General features: G+C 33.4%; 1 protein-coding gene across 1 annotated transcript; it reads right to left on the bottom strand.

The window, feature by feature from the left end:
- Nucleotides 1-4,309: 4,309 nt before the first annotated feature.
- LOC143593691 (NADPH--cytochrome P450 reductase 1-like) lies at nt 4,310-11,141 on the bottom strand. Its single transcript, XM_077073245.1, has 17 exons — nt 10,760-11,141; nt 9,992-10,051; nt 9,792-9,868; nt 9,557-9,614; nt 9,388-9,471; nt 9,224-9,260; nt 9,037-9,106; nt 8,736-8,921; nt 8,544-8,636; nt 8,227-8,452; nt 7,579-7,662; nt 7,330-7,481; nt 7,145-7,241; nt 6,472-6,699; nt 5,778-5,900; nt 5,580-5,693; nt 4,310-4,435 (listed from the first exon to the last, which is right to left on the bottom strand). Exons 1-17 carry the CDS (start codon nt 11,099-11,101, stop codon nt 4,355-4,357), a joined length of 2,112 nt encoding a protein of 703 aa, XP_076929360.1. The 5' UTR covers nt 11,102-11,141; the 3' UTR covers nt 4,310-4,354.
- Between the last annotated feature and the right edge of the window lie 5,382 nt (nt 11,142-16,523).

Genomic DNA, 16,523 nt, shown 5'->3' on the forward strand with positions numbered 1-16,523 from the left:
TAGCAGCCTTAGAGCTTCTACTACTATCAGCTATCTAACTCTCGGGAAATTGGGGGTTTTGTCAGGGAATCGGTGTCCTTGAAATTCATGTCAGCATTTCACTTAATTTGTGAACCCTTCGTATTCTTTTATTTTAGCACTAAAACCAAACACCAAACAAACTAAATAAAAATTGAAACGAAGTTAAATTGAAAATAACTAAAACAAAACTGAAAACCTAAATAAAACCAAATACCAATAAAACTAAACAAACACCGAATTGAAATTGAAAAACTAAAACCGAAAAAAATAAAAACTGTAAAAACCAACACAAAAAACTAAATAAAGTTAAACCCACCAAAAACAAAACTAAAAAAATAGAACAAAACATAATCGAACCGAAATGAATTGAAACGAAACAGCTTTATAAAACAAAAACCGAACAAAAACCAAAAACTAAAATAAAACCAAAATAAAAATAACAACAATGAACTTAAAAAAAAACTCAAACTCATTAAGGAACACTATATTATTATTATTATTATTATTATTATTATTATTATTATTATTATTATTACTACATTAGAATATGTTGTATCTAATTAAGTTGAAGTGTTGAACACATGTATTATTATTATTATTATATAACAGTATATTAGAAAATGTTAATTTAATTACGTTGAATATAATTTTGAATTATTTTATTAGAAAGAAAATATAAGAATGCATACTATTTATGAAAAGAGTTATTTCTTTAATAATACAGTAGATTATTATTATTATTATTATTATTATTATTATTATTATTAGAATATATTAAATCTAATTAAGTTGAAGTGTTGAACACATGTATTATTATTATTATTATTATTATTATTATTATAGATCAGAAATTGTTAATTTAATTAAGTTGAATATAATTTTGAAATATTTTATTAAAAAGAAAATATTATTATAACAGTAGATTAGAAATTGTTAATTTAATTAAGTTGAATATAATTTTGAAATATTAGAAATTGTTTATTATTATTATTATTATTATTATAACAGTAGATTAGAAATTGTTAATTTAATTAAGTTGAATATAATTTTGAAATATTTTATTAAAAAGAAAATATTATAATGCATACTATTTATAGAAAGAGTTATTTCTTTAATAGTAGAGTAGATTAAATAAATTGAAAAGATAGATTTGCCCTTGATTTAACGATGAAATTAAACAGGTTAGTGATTTGGACGAAATTACAACAACAGGTAAACCACAATGGTCCAATTGTAAAAATAAACGTTTTGAACGAAAGTCGTATAACTGACCAAACCTTAAGAACGATTTTGGCTCTTAAGTTCAACAATAGCAGTAATAGTTGGTTACAAAAGTTAACACAAAAAGTTTAGATATAAAGTGTATAGTGCCAATCGTCTTCGAGGTTTGGTCAATTATACGACTTTTATCCAAAAAGTTTATTTTTGCAATTGGGCCGTTGTGGTTTACCAATTGTTATCAGTTTTATCCAAATCACTAACTTCGTTTAATTTCATCGTTAAATCAAGGGCAAATCTGTCTTTTCAATTTCTTTACTAATTTATTATTTATTCTAAATGATTATATCCCACGCTTCATCATCTTTAGCATATCACCTACGCTAATCCACCCTAACTGATCACCACACAACCACCACCACCACTCTGGTCATCGTCCACCACCTAAAAAATCAGGTCACCACACCACCACTCCTCCGGCACCCATCACTTGTGTTATCATCCATCGTCATCTTCATCATCTCTAGATATACTTGCAGCAAATCGAATCCCAATCGAAGCAGTGTCGAGACCCCAAGCATGAATCTTGCAGCAAATTGATTCTTAACATCATCTTTGAGCGTATTGACGCCCTAAACAGTGAATCAAGCAGCAAATTTAAACCCCCCCCCCCCCCCCAAAAAAAATGTGAATCGAGACCCCAAACACGAACTTGAGCAACGTTGAAGAAATCCAATTCAAGTTCTACACAAATCGAGACCCCAAACATTTAATCAAGTGGTGAATCGAGAGGGTGAAGTTTATAAGGACCAATTCGAGATGGTCAATCTCCCAAGATAGTTAATCCGTTGAGTGGATCAAGCTCCAAAAAAATAAGAGAAAGAACAAGGCATATTACTTCATAATTTTCTTCTTCCATTCAATAAAACAAAGAGGCCTTATATAGGCTTAAAACGCAACAATAAAAGGAAAACATGGCATAGTAGAATTGTAATTAACTACCAACTACATGCATTAATTAATACCACTAAACGTGGGTACTAAATGAAATTGACTAAACATGCATGCAAGCTAAACGAACATGGGTATGTGATGGAAGTGGAATTGGGGACGTATCTTTACTGCACCAGGTTACTTTCGGTTGTCCGCTTGCCTCTTCACCACTGTCAGAAACACCATCATCACCACTCCTCGAGCGCACCGGAAAACAAGATGCTTCGGCTGGCCGGAAAAATGAACAATTTGCAGATGCTAAAAGGGAAAGGTGATAGTCCGCGAGATGAGGGAAAGGTATGTCGTGACTCATGAGTCGTTTATTCGAAATTCGAAAATCTTCAATCAAGATTTAGGTTGGTAATTTATAGTTTAAACTCTTCAATTTTTAAACCTAGGGTTCTCAATAGTAGCAGGAATCTAGAGATTTGGTGTTTTTTTTTTAGTTTTTCATTTATATAATTGATTGTGTTTTAATTTTATAATGCTTTTATTTAAAAAGACAGTAATGCCCTTGAGTTACCGTTAATAATTAGATGGAATTAGTGATTTGGACAAAATTGGCAACAACAGGTAACAACAATGGTCCAATTGTAAAAAAATAAATTTTTTGGACGAAAGTCGCATAATTGACCAAACCTCAAAGATGATTTTGACACTTTACTCGGATATAAAAGACGGCACTGTGACACCACCAATTTAGTCTCTCCCTTACCTACAACGTAAGGGTCATGCTAATTTTCTATGTATTTGGTGACAAAGCTTGGATGATAACGTCGAGGGCCAATCTCAATGTATAAAAAATATCATAAACAAGGAGGGCTAGGCTCAATTTTTTTGTCAAAAACTGGCAAATTTACATTACGTATAAATATTTCTGGGAGAAAAACGGGTAAATTTACACTACTTCACAAAAAGAATATGGGGGGCGGGGCTACCCTGGCCCTAAAGAACCTTCACCCCTGTCGGTAATAGGGGTGTTCACTGTCCGGTTTTGACGATTTTGGGTCAAACCGTGAACCAAATCGTTAGATCATCACAAACCGAAATCGAACCTTTGAAAATTGAAACCGAACTATTACTAACGGTTTGGTTCCGGTTTTGTCTCACGGTTTGAGCTTATTGTGAGTTTATAAAATTTGCAAAAATTATAGGATGACATATATGTAAGAAACAAAATCTGTTAATTAAAAAGATGGTATATTTACGTTAGTATTGTAGTTAGAATATTGGAATTAATATGCAGAAATCGAATTAATATGCAAAGGTTATATGTAAAATGGACTCTCTGAGTGCAAAACAGAAAAATTCATTGGACTTGATGCTACACTAACAATGGAAGCACCCGCAATATCTAATATAGTACATATACTTAAATATATGTAATATAAAGTATATTAAAAAATCTAAAATATAAATTGTCAAATCTTGATGTAATATAAAGTATATTAAAAAATCTAAAATATAAATTGTCAAATCTTGATCCAGTCCGATTTTATACGGACGGTTTCCGGTAACCGTAAACCAAACCGTTCAATATGGTTTGAAAATTTTGAAACCGACTGACCAAAAGTTAAAAAAAAAAAAACAATCGACAGCGAAACCAAACCGATGACCGGTTTAAAACGGTTTCACTGTTTGAAACCAAACCGTAAACACCCCATGCCTATATCGTTCCAATTTATTAGATATTCAGAAGGGACCCTTTACCAAGTCAAGTGTACTAACATTTTATATTACTCTTCACCAACTTTTTACAAAAGATTAAATTGCTTGCTTTATCTGTATACCAACGATTTGTGAAAGTAAAAACCAAGTTAAAGATAGGTGACACCATTAACTCATCACTTATACGTCACGTAATTTCCACTATGCACGTTTTAAGTGCGTTATAATTTCTTTTTGGTAATCATTACAAGTGCATAACAATATAAATTTAACAGTCACTACTAAATATATATGTATAAATTATTACTCTCCTTATGAGTTACATTTAGAAAATAACAGTTTCAAAGCACGGGCAACAGTAAGTTACAATAATTAACACAAGAATATAAAAGAATTTCTCTGGCACGTCACCACAAACGCAGTTTCCCTGATACGTTTCTAGCGTTCCGTCTATTTACCAAACGTCACGGAGGTACCTTCCCGACATTTGTAAATTCTTCACGTAGAGTTCTGCCTTTGACGAGTCTAGTGATCCCTGAAATCAACGAAGTTATGGTTGTTAACATTAGCTATAAAGCTAGGCGTATAGACAAGAATTTTCATTTAACATAATACTATAATAGGATACTGTATATAATCTTTCGATCAAAAGTTTAAACATGTGAACTGTATGAAGTGAAGAAGAAACCCACGCACAGTGGCATATTCGTAACTCTGAGAATTAATTATTTACACTATAAGAAATGTACTAGAGTAATAATTATGCTATAAAAAAATATACTAGAACAATAACAATTACGCTATAGTTTTATGAGTAAGCTAAGACTCTAGTATAAATTCATTGTCGTTTTAATTATTAAACTAGTTGCACTTCTCTTGTAGCATACGAAAATGCCACCGTGTAATTTTGTTTCTTCACTTTCAATAGTTTGTGCGATGAGGGTGTACATGATCCTACCCATCCACACACACATATATATATATACACACAAACTAAACAGATAAGCAAATGTAAGAGCAATCACATCCCATTTTTTATAATCTTTTAGATCTTTAAATTATGCGGAAAACATGAAAAAAAAACTCCCATCCATTATATGGATTATATATATGGGCTGAATAGTAATTTCTTATATTTATACCATATAATTCTTTTGTGAGCGCGAGAGAAAAATAAACATAAAAATTGATTAGAAGTGAATTATTTAATTAAATAAAGATAATTATAAGGAACGAGATGTGGAGGTTTTTTTTATAAGATTAATAAAATTTAAGGTTAAAGTCGATATTTAGTTAAATTATATAAATAAAGATAAAGAATAGAATGTGACCGTTCTAATGGGTCAAAATTGCCGCTCGTAGAACAAATGTCCAAATTGACCTCAACTAATGAAAAAGAAAGGTTTGTTGGACCAATAAAAAGGTAAATTTAATTTGGTGATACACAAAATCACTGTCATAGTTAAAAACGACACCTCAAAAGATGGTGTCCATAAAACAAGATGGTGGGCCCCAAAGTGTTTTAACACCATAAAATTATTTATATCTGTCACCATCTCAGCCAACTCCAACCATATAATAAACCTACCCATCCCATATGTATGTATATAAATAAACAATATTTAATGAACACAAAATAACTTTTATAAAAGTTAAAATATATATGTGATGATTAGTACCTGTTCTTGCACAATGGTGTGTAGGGTCCGATGTACATCTTTGGCCATGCCTTTGGCATCACCACATACATACAAATATGCTCCTTCAGAAAGAAGGTTCCAGATATCTGAAGCCTGCAGGACAAATTTGCATTGTAAACATATATTAAAAAAAAGATCTATGTGAATAAATAAAAAAAAATAAGAGAGATTATTCACCTTATCGTTCATCTTGTGTTGAACGTATTCCTTAGTCGGGCCTTCGCGGGAGAAGGCAACAATTAGCTCGGAAAGAGCACCCGTCTCGACAAAGTTGTTAAGCTCGTCTTCATATATGAAATCCTGAACGGGTCAAAAATATAAATATGAATTAGCTACAAGGAAACGGGTCAAATGGGCTGCCAGGGTTGAAAAATATAACTGTTATAATCATATTTGACCTAATTCGTTATTAAAAAAAAATGGAATGACTAAATTCAAGTAGGCTAGTAAGCAAACCGTCGCAAACCGTCCCGTAGAGTGTTTGTTTATTTAATGAATGAACAATGAGCAACCATGAAAACACGCCCCATTCGTTTATTAATGTTCGTGAGCAGTTGTTTTTGTTCACTTATTCACGTTCACCTCGTCTATATGCGTTCATTTACATATTCTTTAAATTTATTTAACTATTGAATTTAACAAATGATCGAACACATCCATTTTCTTCGTTTGCATTCATTCATTTATGTTCGTTTTGGAATATTAACAAACCGAACACGTTCATTTTCTTAAAAAGCATACAGGAACAAAGAATCTGTTTGTTTAAGTGTTGGTGTTCATTTTTTTGTTCGGTTAATGTTAAACAAATGAACAAAAACAAGCACCCCGCTTATGCTCGTTTGCATGCCTAACTTGACTGGGATAAACATACCACTTTGCGATTTCTGCAACCGAAGAACAGAACAGATGACCCGAGCTCAGTTCCAGCTTCCTTCAAAGCCAACCGTTCTTGAAGAAAACCTCTAAACGGAGCCAATCCCGTACCAGGGCCAATCATAATAACTGGAACCTTTGGGTCGGAAGGTAGTCTGAAATTAGATGTTCTAACATATATAGGGGCCCAACTGCAGTCTTCACTTTCCGTCATAGGCACCGCGTTCTGTAAATAAATCATAAATTTTAAATATACTAAGTAAAAGCTGAAAAGTGATGGCTTTGCCCCTGTGGCTTGCCCTCTTTAACCATTAAAAATCTTTTAACAAACTGGCCCTAATCCAGTTAAATTTTGCTGTTAAGCAAGCTCACGTGCCCCTCACATGAGGGGCATTTTAGTCTTTTTTTTCCACCAAGTTTTAAACACCCATTGATTTAAACCCTAGCACGGTATAGGGTGCTTATAACTTGGCAAAAAAAGGACTAAAATGCCATGTGAGGGGCAAGTGAGCATACAAGCGAAAAATCTAACTGGGTTAGGGCTAGGGGGCAAAATAATTATAGAATATAAACCTCATGCCCTGATTTGTTAAAAAAAAATTTCTTACTAAAATGGCTAAAGAGAGCAAACCACATGGACCAAAACCATATTTTACTCTAAATAAAAATACCTTCATCCAGGTTGAACAAACTCCTTTGTGAATACGGCCAGTTGGCGTTTTCTCATAAACTAATGCACAAGTAACATGAACCCTATTTGGTGCCATCCTGTAATACAAAACAATACAAGTGTATTGATATCAAACTGTGTCTAATTTTTTATTTATTTATTTTTTTGAATTGATGATTTACTTACTTTGGAGAGGATGAAATTGAGTAGTATCGGGGCTGTAAACGAGGGGCAACAGATGCAAAGAAAACGCCAAGTGGCGGCTTGGCTGATGGGAAGGCTTCCATTACTTCTAAAAGGCTTCTTTGGCTTGCAACTATCCATTGAGAATATTCATCCTGAAAATCATTGAATAATATCAATCTCCACATTATGAATATAGACATTGTCAAATTAATGCCTTTTAAGATAATAATTTTTGAAATGAAGTCGAACCTTTCCAGCAGGAGATGCAAGAAACTTCAACCTTTCAGCTTCATCGGGATCAGTGGCATGTGCAGCTAGTGCAAGCAAAGCTGACTGAAATTGGATTAATATATTAGAAACAGGTCAAAAAAGGGTCACTTCTTCTGGCACGGGCCAAAACAAAAAAGGGTCACTTTTGGAACAGATCAAAAACGGGCGAGTGAGGTTGGATTGAGTCAGAATGACCTTTTTGTCCATTTAAAAAAACTAGCTACAACTTTTACAAAAACAATGGAATCTTTGAACAAACACTATTTTAAAAGGTAGTGTTTTCACGAGTCAAAAGAAGGAGACTCAGGTTGAGCAGCGGGTCAAAAAAAGGTCTACTTTTACACTGACCAAATCAGTGAGCCATGGTCGGTTTGATCCGCAAGCAACTTTTTTCCCCGTTTAAAAAGAGTCACATTTACAGAAACAATGTGAATCTTTGAATAAACATTGCTTAGAATGTTGTGTTTTCACGGGTCAAAACAGAGCAATTCAGGTTGGATGTGACCCCACAAACGACTTTTTAGCCCATTTAAAAGAAGTTACAAACTCAAAAAAACAATGTGAATCTTTGAGCAAACACCATTTAAGAGGTTCTGTTTGCACGGGTCAAAACAGAGGGGGTAATACCTTTTTGGGAGAACTCAAAACATCAGCATAACGAGACAACGCTTTTCTCAAAGTACATGGAGGGAAAGGAGGTGGCAAGGAGGCCCCGCCGAGTGGCGTCCCGTCATCTTTGTCAGTGTGAATAGAGAAATAAGTGTCAGGTGATACACCCACTAATCTTTCAGCCTCGTCCACAACTTCACTCAAGTTTTCACAATAAACTCCAACATGGTCCCCAGTTTCATATCTGATGCAAACAAATTCGGTCATGTGAGGGGTTGATAATAAGTTTATCATCCATTCGTAACAAATTATCAGATACCCCTCGAAGAACTTACGTTAGTTCGGTATTAGATATATCAAATTCAAGATGAATACAAGACCGGTCAGATTGAGGGCTATGAAGTTCCTTTTTGACAGCAACATTGGATCTTCGATCAAGCACAATTATGTCAGGTACTCAGGTTTGGAAGACAATCAAGTAATAATAAGATTAGATAACAAATTAAAAGTTGAAACTGTTATGATACCTGCATGGATGTTGAGCATCGTGAACAGTATGACCATTTGTCATACTATTATCTTCAGAAAACATGTCTGGTTTCTCATGAAAAACAACACGGTACTCGGAAACTGCAGCTGTGTAAGGAGTGGCAACACTTGTATCATCTTCATCACGAAGTATTTGATCCAACTCAGGCCACACTAACTCTTTCCTGAAGAAAAGTTCAATGCGATATTAAAACTCACCATTACATGCAGTCATTGTTGACTACTAGTTGAACTTTTACAATTCAATACAAACATCAAAAAATGTATTTCTTTAAATACCATGCAGTGAAGTCATCTTCAATACATTGATCATCATCTCCAAGGCCAACAGGAACAAGACGCTTAGCACCTGTAAATTGTAAAGCATATACACATTGAATTAATTAAAGCATTTAAGTAACAAAAAGTTGCAGACAAATGCAAATTATCATCTCCTATATTATAAACTGGATAAGTAATGGCATACCCTGTTCAGCAAGACCTTCATCAACCACCTTTGCAATCTACATATCACACCAAGTAAATAAAAATAAGCTAGATATAGCATATCATGTAACTGAACATTTATAATGTTAATAATAGTTCTTAGGTATAAACATACACAACATGATATTTAGCATTAACTGCTACCTTGTTAAAATGTTCATATTGTCTGTTGCCAAGGCCAAATACTCCATACTGAAGCTTATTAAGCCATTCTTTTTTCGGCTCGCCCTGCACACGTAACAAAAAATTTAAAGTCAGCATGCAAAATTCTGGTTAAATACAATAATGGATCTACAAATCGCACTATGTTTACCTCAGCAAACCATTTATAGAATCTAGCAGCGTTATCTGTTGGCTCACCATCTCCATACCTACAAAATCAAGATCATAATCCAAATTCATTTAATAAATACTCATCTACCACCTCCCCTTATTATATTATTATACAGTTATATAAATATCATAGCAATTTAATGTTAAATGTTTATTAATAAATAACTTTTGACTTAAAAGGTTCCAAAAAAATAGCTATTAAATGGCAGACTTACGTAGCCAAAAAGAAAAAAGCTAAAGATTCCTTCTTTAGTTTCTCCTCATACTCATCATCATCAGCAGCATAATCATCCTACGATTTAGAAATCAAATTCAATTTCAATTCACTAATCACGATTCAATTGGCCAATAAAAGTTCAAACTTTATGAATCAAAGTACATCTAATATCATATCTGTAAAGTCAAAAATACTCACCAAATCAATTACTTTAAACACTGCCTTTTCATATCTAGCTTTAGCTTCCTCCACAAGTGCCTTTACACAACAGTAATAAATCATGTCAACAACACCGCTAAAATCATCTATAATTAATTTTTTAAAAGTAGGATGCGATCAACACCATACCAGTACCACGCTGAAAAATAGCGATACCAAAAACGACTGAAAAAATATACCAAACACCGCACAGATTTTTTCCAGTACCACTAAAAATACCTAAACAGAAGGTACCGATACCTGAAACATGAAAAACCGACTACTGGTCCCATTGAAAATACCGACGGAAACATGAAAAACTGAATACTGGTACCACTGAAACAAAGGGCATCAATACCGAAAACATTAAAGACCAAGTACCAATACCGAAAACATTAAAAACCGAAAAACACCAAAGCCTAAGAGTACCAATACCGAAAAAATTTAAATTTGAACTGATAGTGTTCAATCAATCAGTACCGGTACCATTGAAAATATCGAAAAATACCTAAACCAAAAGTACCGAGACCAAAAAATTAAAAACCAGTACCGGTACCTCTATATTCCCTATTAAAAACTAAGTACCTGATACCTGTACCTATATATTCGGTACAAATGCTCTATCCCTAATTAGAAATGTTCAATCTGTACGGGTACCATTAAAGTATCAAAAAATACCTAACCGGTACCGAAAACATTAAAAACCGAGTATTCGGTACCAAACGCTCATCCCTAATTATTATTATTATTATAAACCAAACCCTTCACCTTCGCAAAACCTTCGGCAGTTCCGGTCTGCGTCCCGAAGAAGACGGTAACCTTCTTCTTGCCATCATCCACCTCCTCTTCCTCCACGACTCTCTTCTGGACCACCACCACCGGCGGCTCAACAACCTTCTTGGTAGCCGATCTCCGCCACACCAAAACGACGACGCATCCGATCAGCACCGCAACGGAGGTGGTGAGCACCATGAAGAGCTCACGGTTCTCCATGATGATCGATAACGGCGGCGGCGTGGAGTCCGATGCGTTGGAGGTGTCGAATACCTTGCCGTTGAGTAACGCCGTTACGAGGTCCAGTGGGGAGACCTTGACGGAGGTGGAGTCCATGGATGGATCGAGAGTAATTGAAGTTTTAGAGAGAGAAAGTGGTGATTTGAGCCTCTCTCTAGAAAGATGGTGAAATGGAATTGGTGAGGTGGTTGAGGGAGGTGTTTTATTTATGGCGATGGGAAATGCAGTCTACCCAATCAGACTCGCTCACTGGTCAACTTATTATACCTACCTCCTCCATTACTTTCACCATATTGGTTATAAAGGTTTAGAAAGATAAATGTTTTTTTATTATTAAGATACATAAACTTTTACTTAAGCTTATTGTAAATTAACCTAAGAAACATTAATTAATTATATACACACACATATATATATATAATCAAGAAAAGCGTGATGAGCATGTAGTAACTAGAAGGGTGACAATACAGGTAGTCGAGTTTCTTGTATAAGGAAAGTAATTCGTATAAATCCCAATCAACCGCGGGACCCGTTTACTTTCCTGGAGAGCTTGATGAGAGTGTTCGAACCTATTAGGCCAAAGCATGCCACACTAAACGTCATAAAAACTAAAGTAAGCATTTGGAATAAAAATGAGTTTTAAACAAAAAGAAATGTTTTATCAAGGTTTAAACTACAAATTAGACTAAAGGTTTAAAGCCAGATCATTTGATCTAGATATTCATACAAAGATATTCTCGTAACTACAGGTTCGAGATAACATGCACAACATAAATCAGTAAAGACATACTGGTCATAGCAAAGGTGAGTACATTGACTCTAAAACTAACTAATGCGAAGGCGTTAGGTATTTTACATATGATTTAAAAATCAAACACATGGCTTGAAAGGTTTTCAAAACGTTTGATGCGTAAAGGTAATCTACTAAAAAGTATTTAGGCCATAAGTGCACGTATAGTTGGATCCAAGTTTATACACGTGTTACGGATGAAAGGCCGTAACATGGCTAGTAAAGAGACTCAGTTGTAGGCATACGTAAAACTACGGTCAATCTGGGTAAAAAGGCTAGTGTGCTCCGTGGTTGTACACTCGGGTGAAACAGTCCCGCTGAGTGTGTAGATATACTAACACAGATTACGATTTAACGGGTTTTAAATTCTTGCCAACATAAAATACTTTGTGTCTGTTAATGCTATTCATCAGCTTTTAGCTGACGTATTATTTTTAAACATTTTCAGGTAATCAGTAGTAAGTAATAAGAGATAAGGACAGTAGAATAACATGGAGACAGCTCATTGGAGATATAGAAGAATCTGTGGGCTGATTTTATTAAACTCCTTGTAAAACATGATTATGTAAAAATAAGTATTTTATATTATCAAAGGTATTTAAGTCCCTGTTTATATAGAAATATTTTAAAGAAAAGAGATTTCCGCTACAACAAAATAAACTCTGATACATTTTCAAAACCGATACTAATTATTGGTCATACATCTAGACCCCTATGGCCGGGTGTGGCACTATCTAAGATAACTTCCTATTTTATTGTATTACTTGTGATTTTTAATCTTGGTAGCATTTGATCTTATTGAAGTGACTATATTTTACATGTGTTTGGCATGCTAGGTTGGGTCGGGTCAGATCATTTGTGTTAGTTCACAGATACATTCAGCCTTGTTCAACGTGTTGTGGAATCCGATTATTAAGCTACGGGTTTAGTGTTTAAGAAAAACACGTTTAACTAAGTGTATTGTGTTTGAGAATTCATTTGTCATGTTAAACATGTTGTATGCTTAAAATGAGTAAATAGGGGTGCTAAAAGTCTTGAATTGTAATCAAAACCTATATTGTGAACGGAGTATAAATTTCAAACTATACATTGAAAGAGCTAAAGAATAAATCAACTAACAAAACAAATCAAACGGTTTTTAGTCATTCTTATGTAAAAAATTAAAGCATGATATTTATTTGGCTAATCACATTTTTTTTTTCTAAACCAAAATAGTTATCTGTCTTGTAACAAATAGTTCTCTTAGCTTTGTTTCTCAATAAATAATAGTTTAACATTACATTTCAAATGTTAACGTGAAACTTTCGTAACCAAAACACACTGTAAAAAATATTCTTAATATTTTGTTATACTAGTGAAGTAATACAACTTTTAATGTACGTAGGTATATATTTAAATTCCGGTTAAATGTCATATTAATCTATAAAAATACATGAATTCATCTCTCTCTACACCCCTAATATAGTTTGCCTCATTTCATTTTATATTATTCACTAAATTTCAAAGTTTATGAAAACCATAAAATATTAAGGTTTGTAACGGTTTCATGTTAACAAATGATTGGTTTAAATCAATGAATTGAATAAAAAATCATATATTTATTTGTGTAAAAGAAAGAACCCTATTACTTAAGTTGTGTAAAACAGTACGACTCGTATAACCAATTTACCTTAACCTAGTTAAATGTTTGTGTAAATTGTTAACATAAACAAGCTGTAGTCACATTGTAAACCAGTTACATTGGTTGATGGTTGAATTCTCAACCAAAACACAACATGTTTATTAAACAAGTTACGCATGATAATAAAAAAACATAATTATACTTGTGTCGTATTCATGCTTTATTTCGAGTTACATATTTACCTTGTAAAAAACAAAAACATGTTAGCACATAAGTTTATTTATAGGTATTCCGTATTCACATAAAACAACAAAACACAAGTAGTTTGCATATTTAGTTACTTGCCATAAAAATGATTCAAATCTTAAAAAAACAACATTTATTTTGACTAATAATTTTTGTCGTGACTTATTATGTGCTCCTGATTTATCCACGTGTCCCATGTTTAGCATTTGTGTGGCTCAAAGTGTGCCGTGTTTTGTACTTTTTCTTTGTCATTAGAACTTCATATAAGACCTTGAAGTATTAGCAAAGTTGCAAATTAACCCTGTGTTTTAAAAATAGAAGCGTCTGAAATTGGCATGTGATGTATAACATGTCGACCATTAAAATCACGCCGGTCTGGTTTCTTCTTTCCAACAGCCCCACACGCATTCTCAACGGACTTTATATATTAATTTAATTTAACGCATACAAAGATCTTTATATGAAACTACATACAAAAATGTAAATAACATACAATAAGGAGTACCTTTTATTTTTATATTAACTCCCTAATCATTTATAACAGTGATTAGGGGTTTTCACGGTTTTTGGGTCAAACCGTGAACCAAACCGTTGGTAACGGCTTTTATTTTTGTAAACCAAAACCGAATCGTAGAACTCTTAAACCGAATCGAACCAAACCGTTGGTAACGGTTTGGTTTCACGGTTTGAGCTTGTTCAGTTTTATACAAGATGTCCAAATTAACGTATGATATATTATAGTAAAGTTATCAAGAACTTGTAAAGTTTAACAAGTATAATACATCCCTCTTATATACATTATAAAACAATTTTAAGTTACGGTATTATATTTGAATACATATATACATAAAAATTATAAAAAATTAATACACGGTCTGGTCCGGTTTATATGGTTGGTTTTTGTTGTAAACCGTAAACCAAACCGTTCGCTACAGTTTGAATATTTTGAAACCGACCGACCAACAGTTATGAAAAACAACCAAACCGATGACCGGTTAGGGCGGTTTCCGGTTTCAAACCGAACCGTGAACACCCCTAAAAGTGGTGAAGTCGCATAGCTCGAGTCAATCCCAGTCGAGCGGGGGCAAGCTCGGGCTCAGCTTCTTTTCAAAACCGAGCTTGAGCTCGGCTTAGTTTTTTGAAAAAATAATAATAATAATAAGCTTCAACTGAATGCAATATAAGTTCATAACAAGTTCAACCGAATGCAAAATAAGTTATAACAAATTCAACCAAATACAAAATAGATTAAAAACAATTCATAATCGTATAAAACCTATTACAAAATAAAATTATTAGCATCCAAGCTAACCCGCAACAACAATGCAAGAGTTTTGAGAAATAAAAACTAGAATGTTGTTATGTAACAACTACTCCATAATATTAGGAATTGTGATTAGAGCAAGATTTAGGATTTGGGAGTGATTTATTTCATCTCAAATTTTTTAAACATTTTTAATAAATATTATATGTATATAAAAAAGCAAAATATATTTAAAAGTAAAATAATCCCAGCCAAATCAAGGCAAGCTGACAGGCGAGTCAAACCGAGACCGTTCGGCTCACTACAAAATGAGTCGGGCCATGTCGAGCTTTCTCCAAACTAAATCCAAGTGAGCTCTGAGCCGCGAGTTTTCTAAACAACCTTACTTGAGCACGAAACATAAGAATGTTAGATAAAGTTTAGCTCATTGTAGGGATAGGCTCGGTACCATACCGGTGCCAGTACCGTTCTCAAATTTCTCGATTTTCTTAAAAACTTAGAACCAATATTATTTACTAATTCCTAGCTCATAGTCACAGACTACGAGATGTTATTTACATCTTTTAAAAGCACATCTAAAGGCCCACTGCATATACATATACATAATTAAAGAGGATTCATAGGAGTTACAAAATAGAAACAACCTATCAATGTTTAAAAGTATTTGAAAAGTTTCAAAACAACTCTTTTTGTGTTATTGTAGCCTTATAAGGTATGGTAAGTCGGTAACAAGGTAGAGGAAACGTCTCCATAAGATAAAAACGTCTCAAAACACTATAGGCATACGATACTTTACGACTACTATGCTCTCCTTTTTATTCGGAAATTCATTTTTTTTTCCATATATACTATTCTATCAAAACGTTTATATTAGCTAGATTTCAACATTTCAAACATGTTTACTAAAATAAAATGATACTAATAAAACAAATACATGCTTTAAACATGATGTTAATACCAAATTATATATAAATACGGTGTGCGTAAACAAAAGGAAAGTAACCAATCTAACACATAGTATATACACTTGGATCAAAGTGACATGCTCCTTAGACCTTAATAAAATCTCCAAAATCCTAGGAGTTAGAGATGAACAAATGGAATCAGGTACCTATACCAAGTTTTAAAAAAATTAAGATTGGAAAATTAAGGATAGGTATCGGTATGATATCGAGCTCATCCCTAATAGGAGGTCATCACATAGCTAGCCAGCTAGGGATTTCATTTTCAAACAATTTGGCCATGCCATGGTTTGGGACTTCTGCCTTGTTATGTGTATAGTCATTGGATTTACCCAATACGTTCCAGAAGTTTGCACACACCAGATGACAAACTATATTTAGCAACAAATTGTTTTCAAAACATACAAGTCAATTAAAACAAGTATAGACTGTATAGTCAAGTATGGCCATAAGATGGCAAACTACTGAGTATAAAACAAGTATAGACTGTATAGTCAAGTATGGCCATAAGATGGCAAACTACTGAGTATGTACAAAATAATAAGTTAGCAAGCATGACATTACTAGTATATAATAATAATAATCAAGTTCATTATCCAATTGGGCATATCGATCTGCCTAGAAAACCACTATTT

The sequence above is a fragment of the Bidens hawaiensis genome, unplaced genomic scaffold, assembly GCF_021521415.1.
Source record: "Bidens hawaiensis isolate Kalapana, Puna unplaced genomic scaffold, B.hawaiensis_p1.1 tig00042505_1, whole genome shotgun sequence".
In the NCBI taxonomy this organism is placed as follows: Eukaryota; Viridiplantae; Streptophyta; class Magnoliopsida; order Asterales; family Asteraceae; genus Bidens; species Bidens hawaiensis.

What these genes read in the sequence shown, in the direction of transcription:
- LOC143593691 (XM_077073245.1), bottom strand. Translation starts at nt 11,101, where the DNA reads ATGGACTCCACCTCCGTCAAGGTCTCCCCACTGGACCTCGTAACGGCG. An exon ending in TTTTGAGTTCTCCCAAAAAG is followed by an intron (nt 7,663 to 8,226) that starts GTATTACCCCCT and finishes ATCCAATTTCAG; the next exon opens with TCAGCTTTGCTTGCACTAGC. An exon ending in AACACAAGATGAACGATAAG is followed by an intron (nt 5,694 to 5,777) that starts GTGAATAATCTC and finishes TTTGTCCTGCAG; the next exon opens with GCTTCAGATATCTGGAACCT.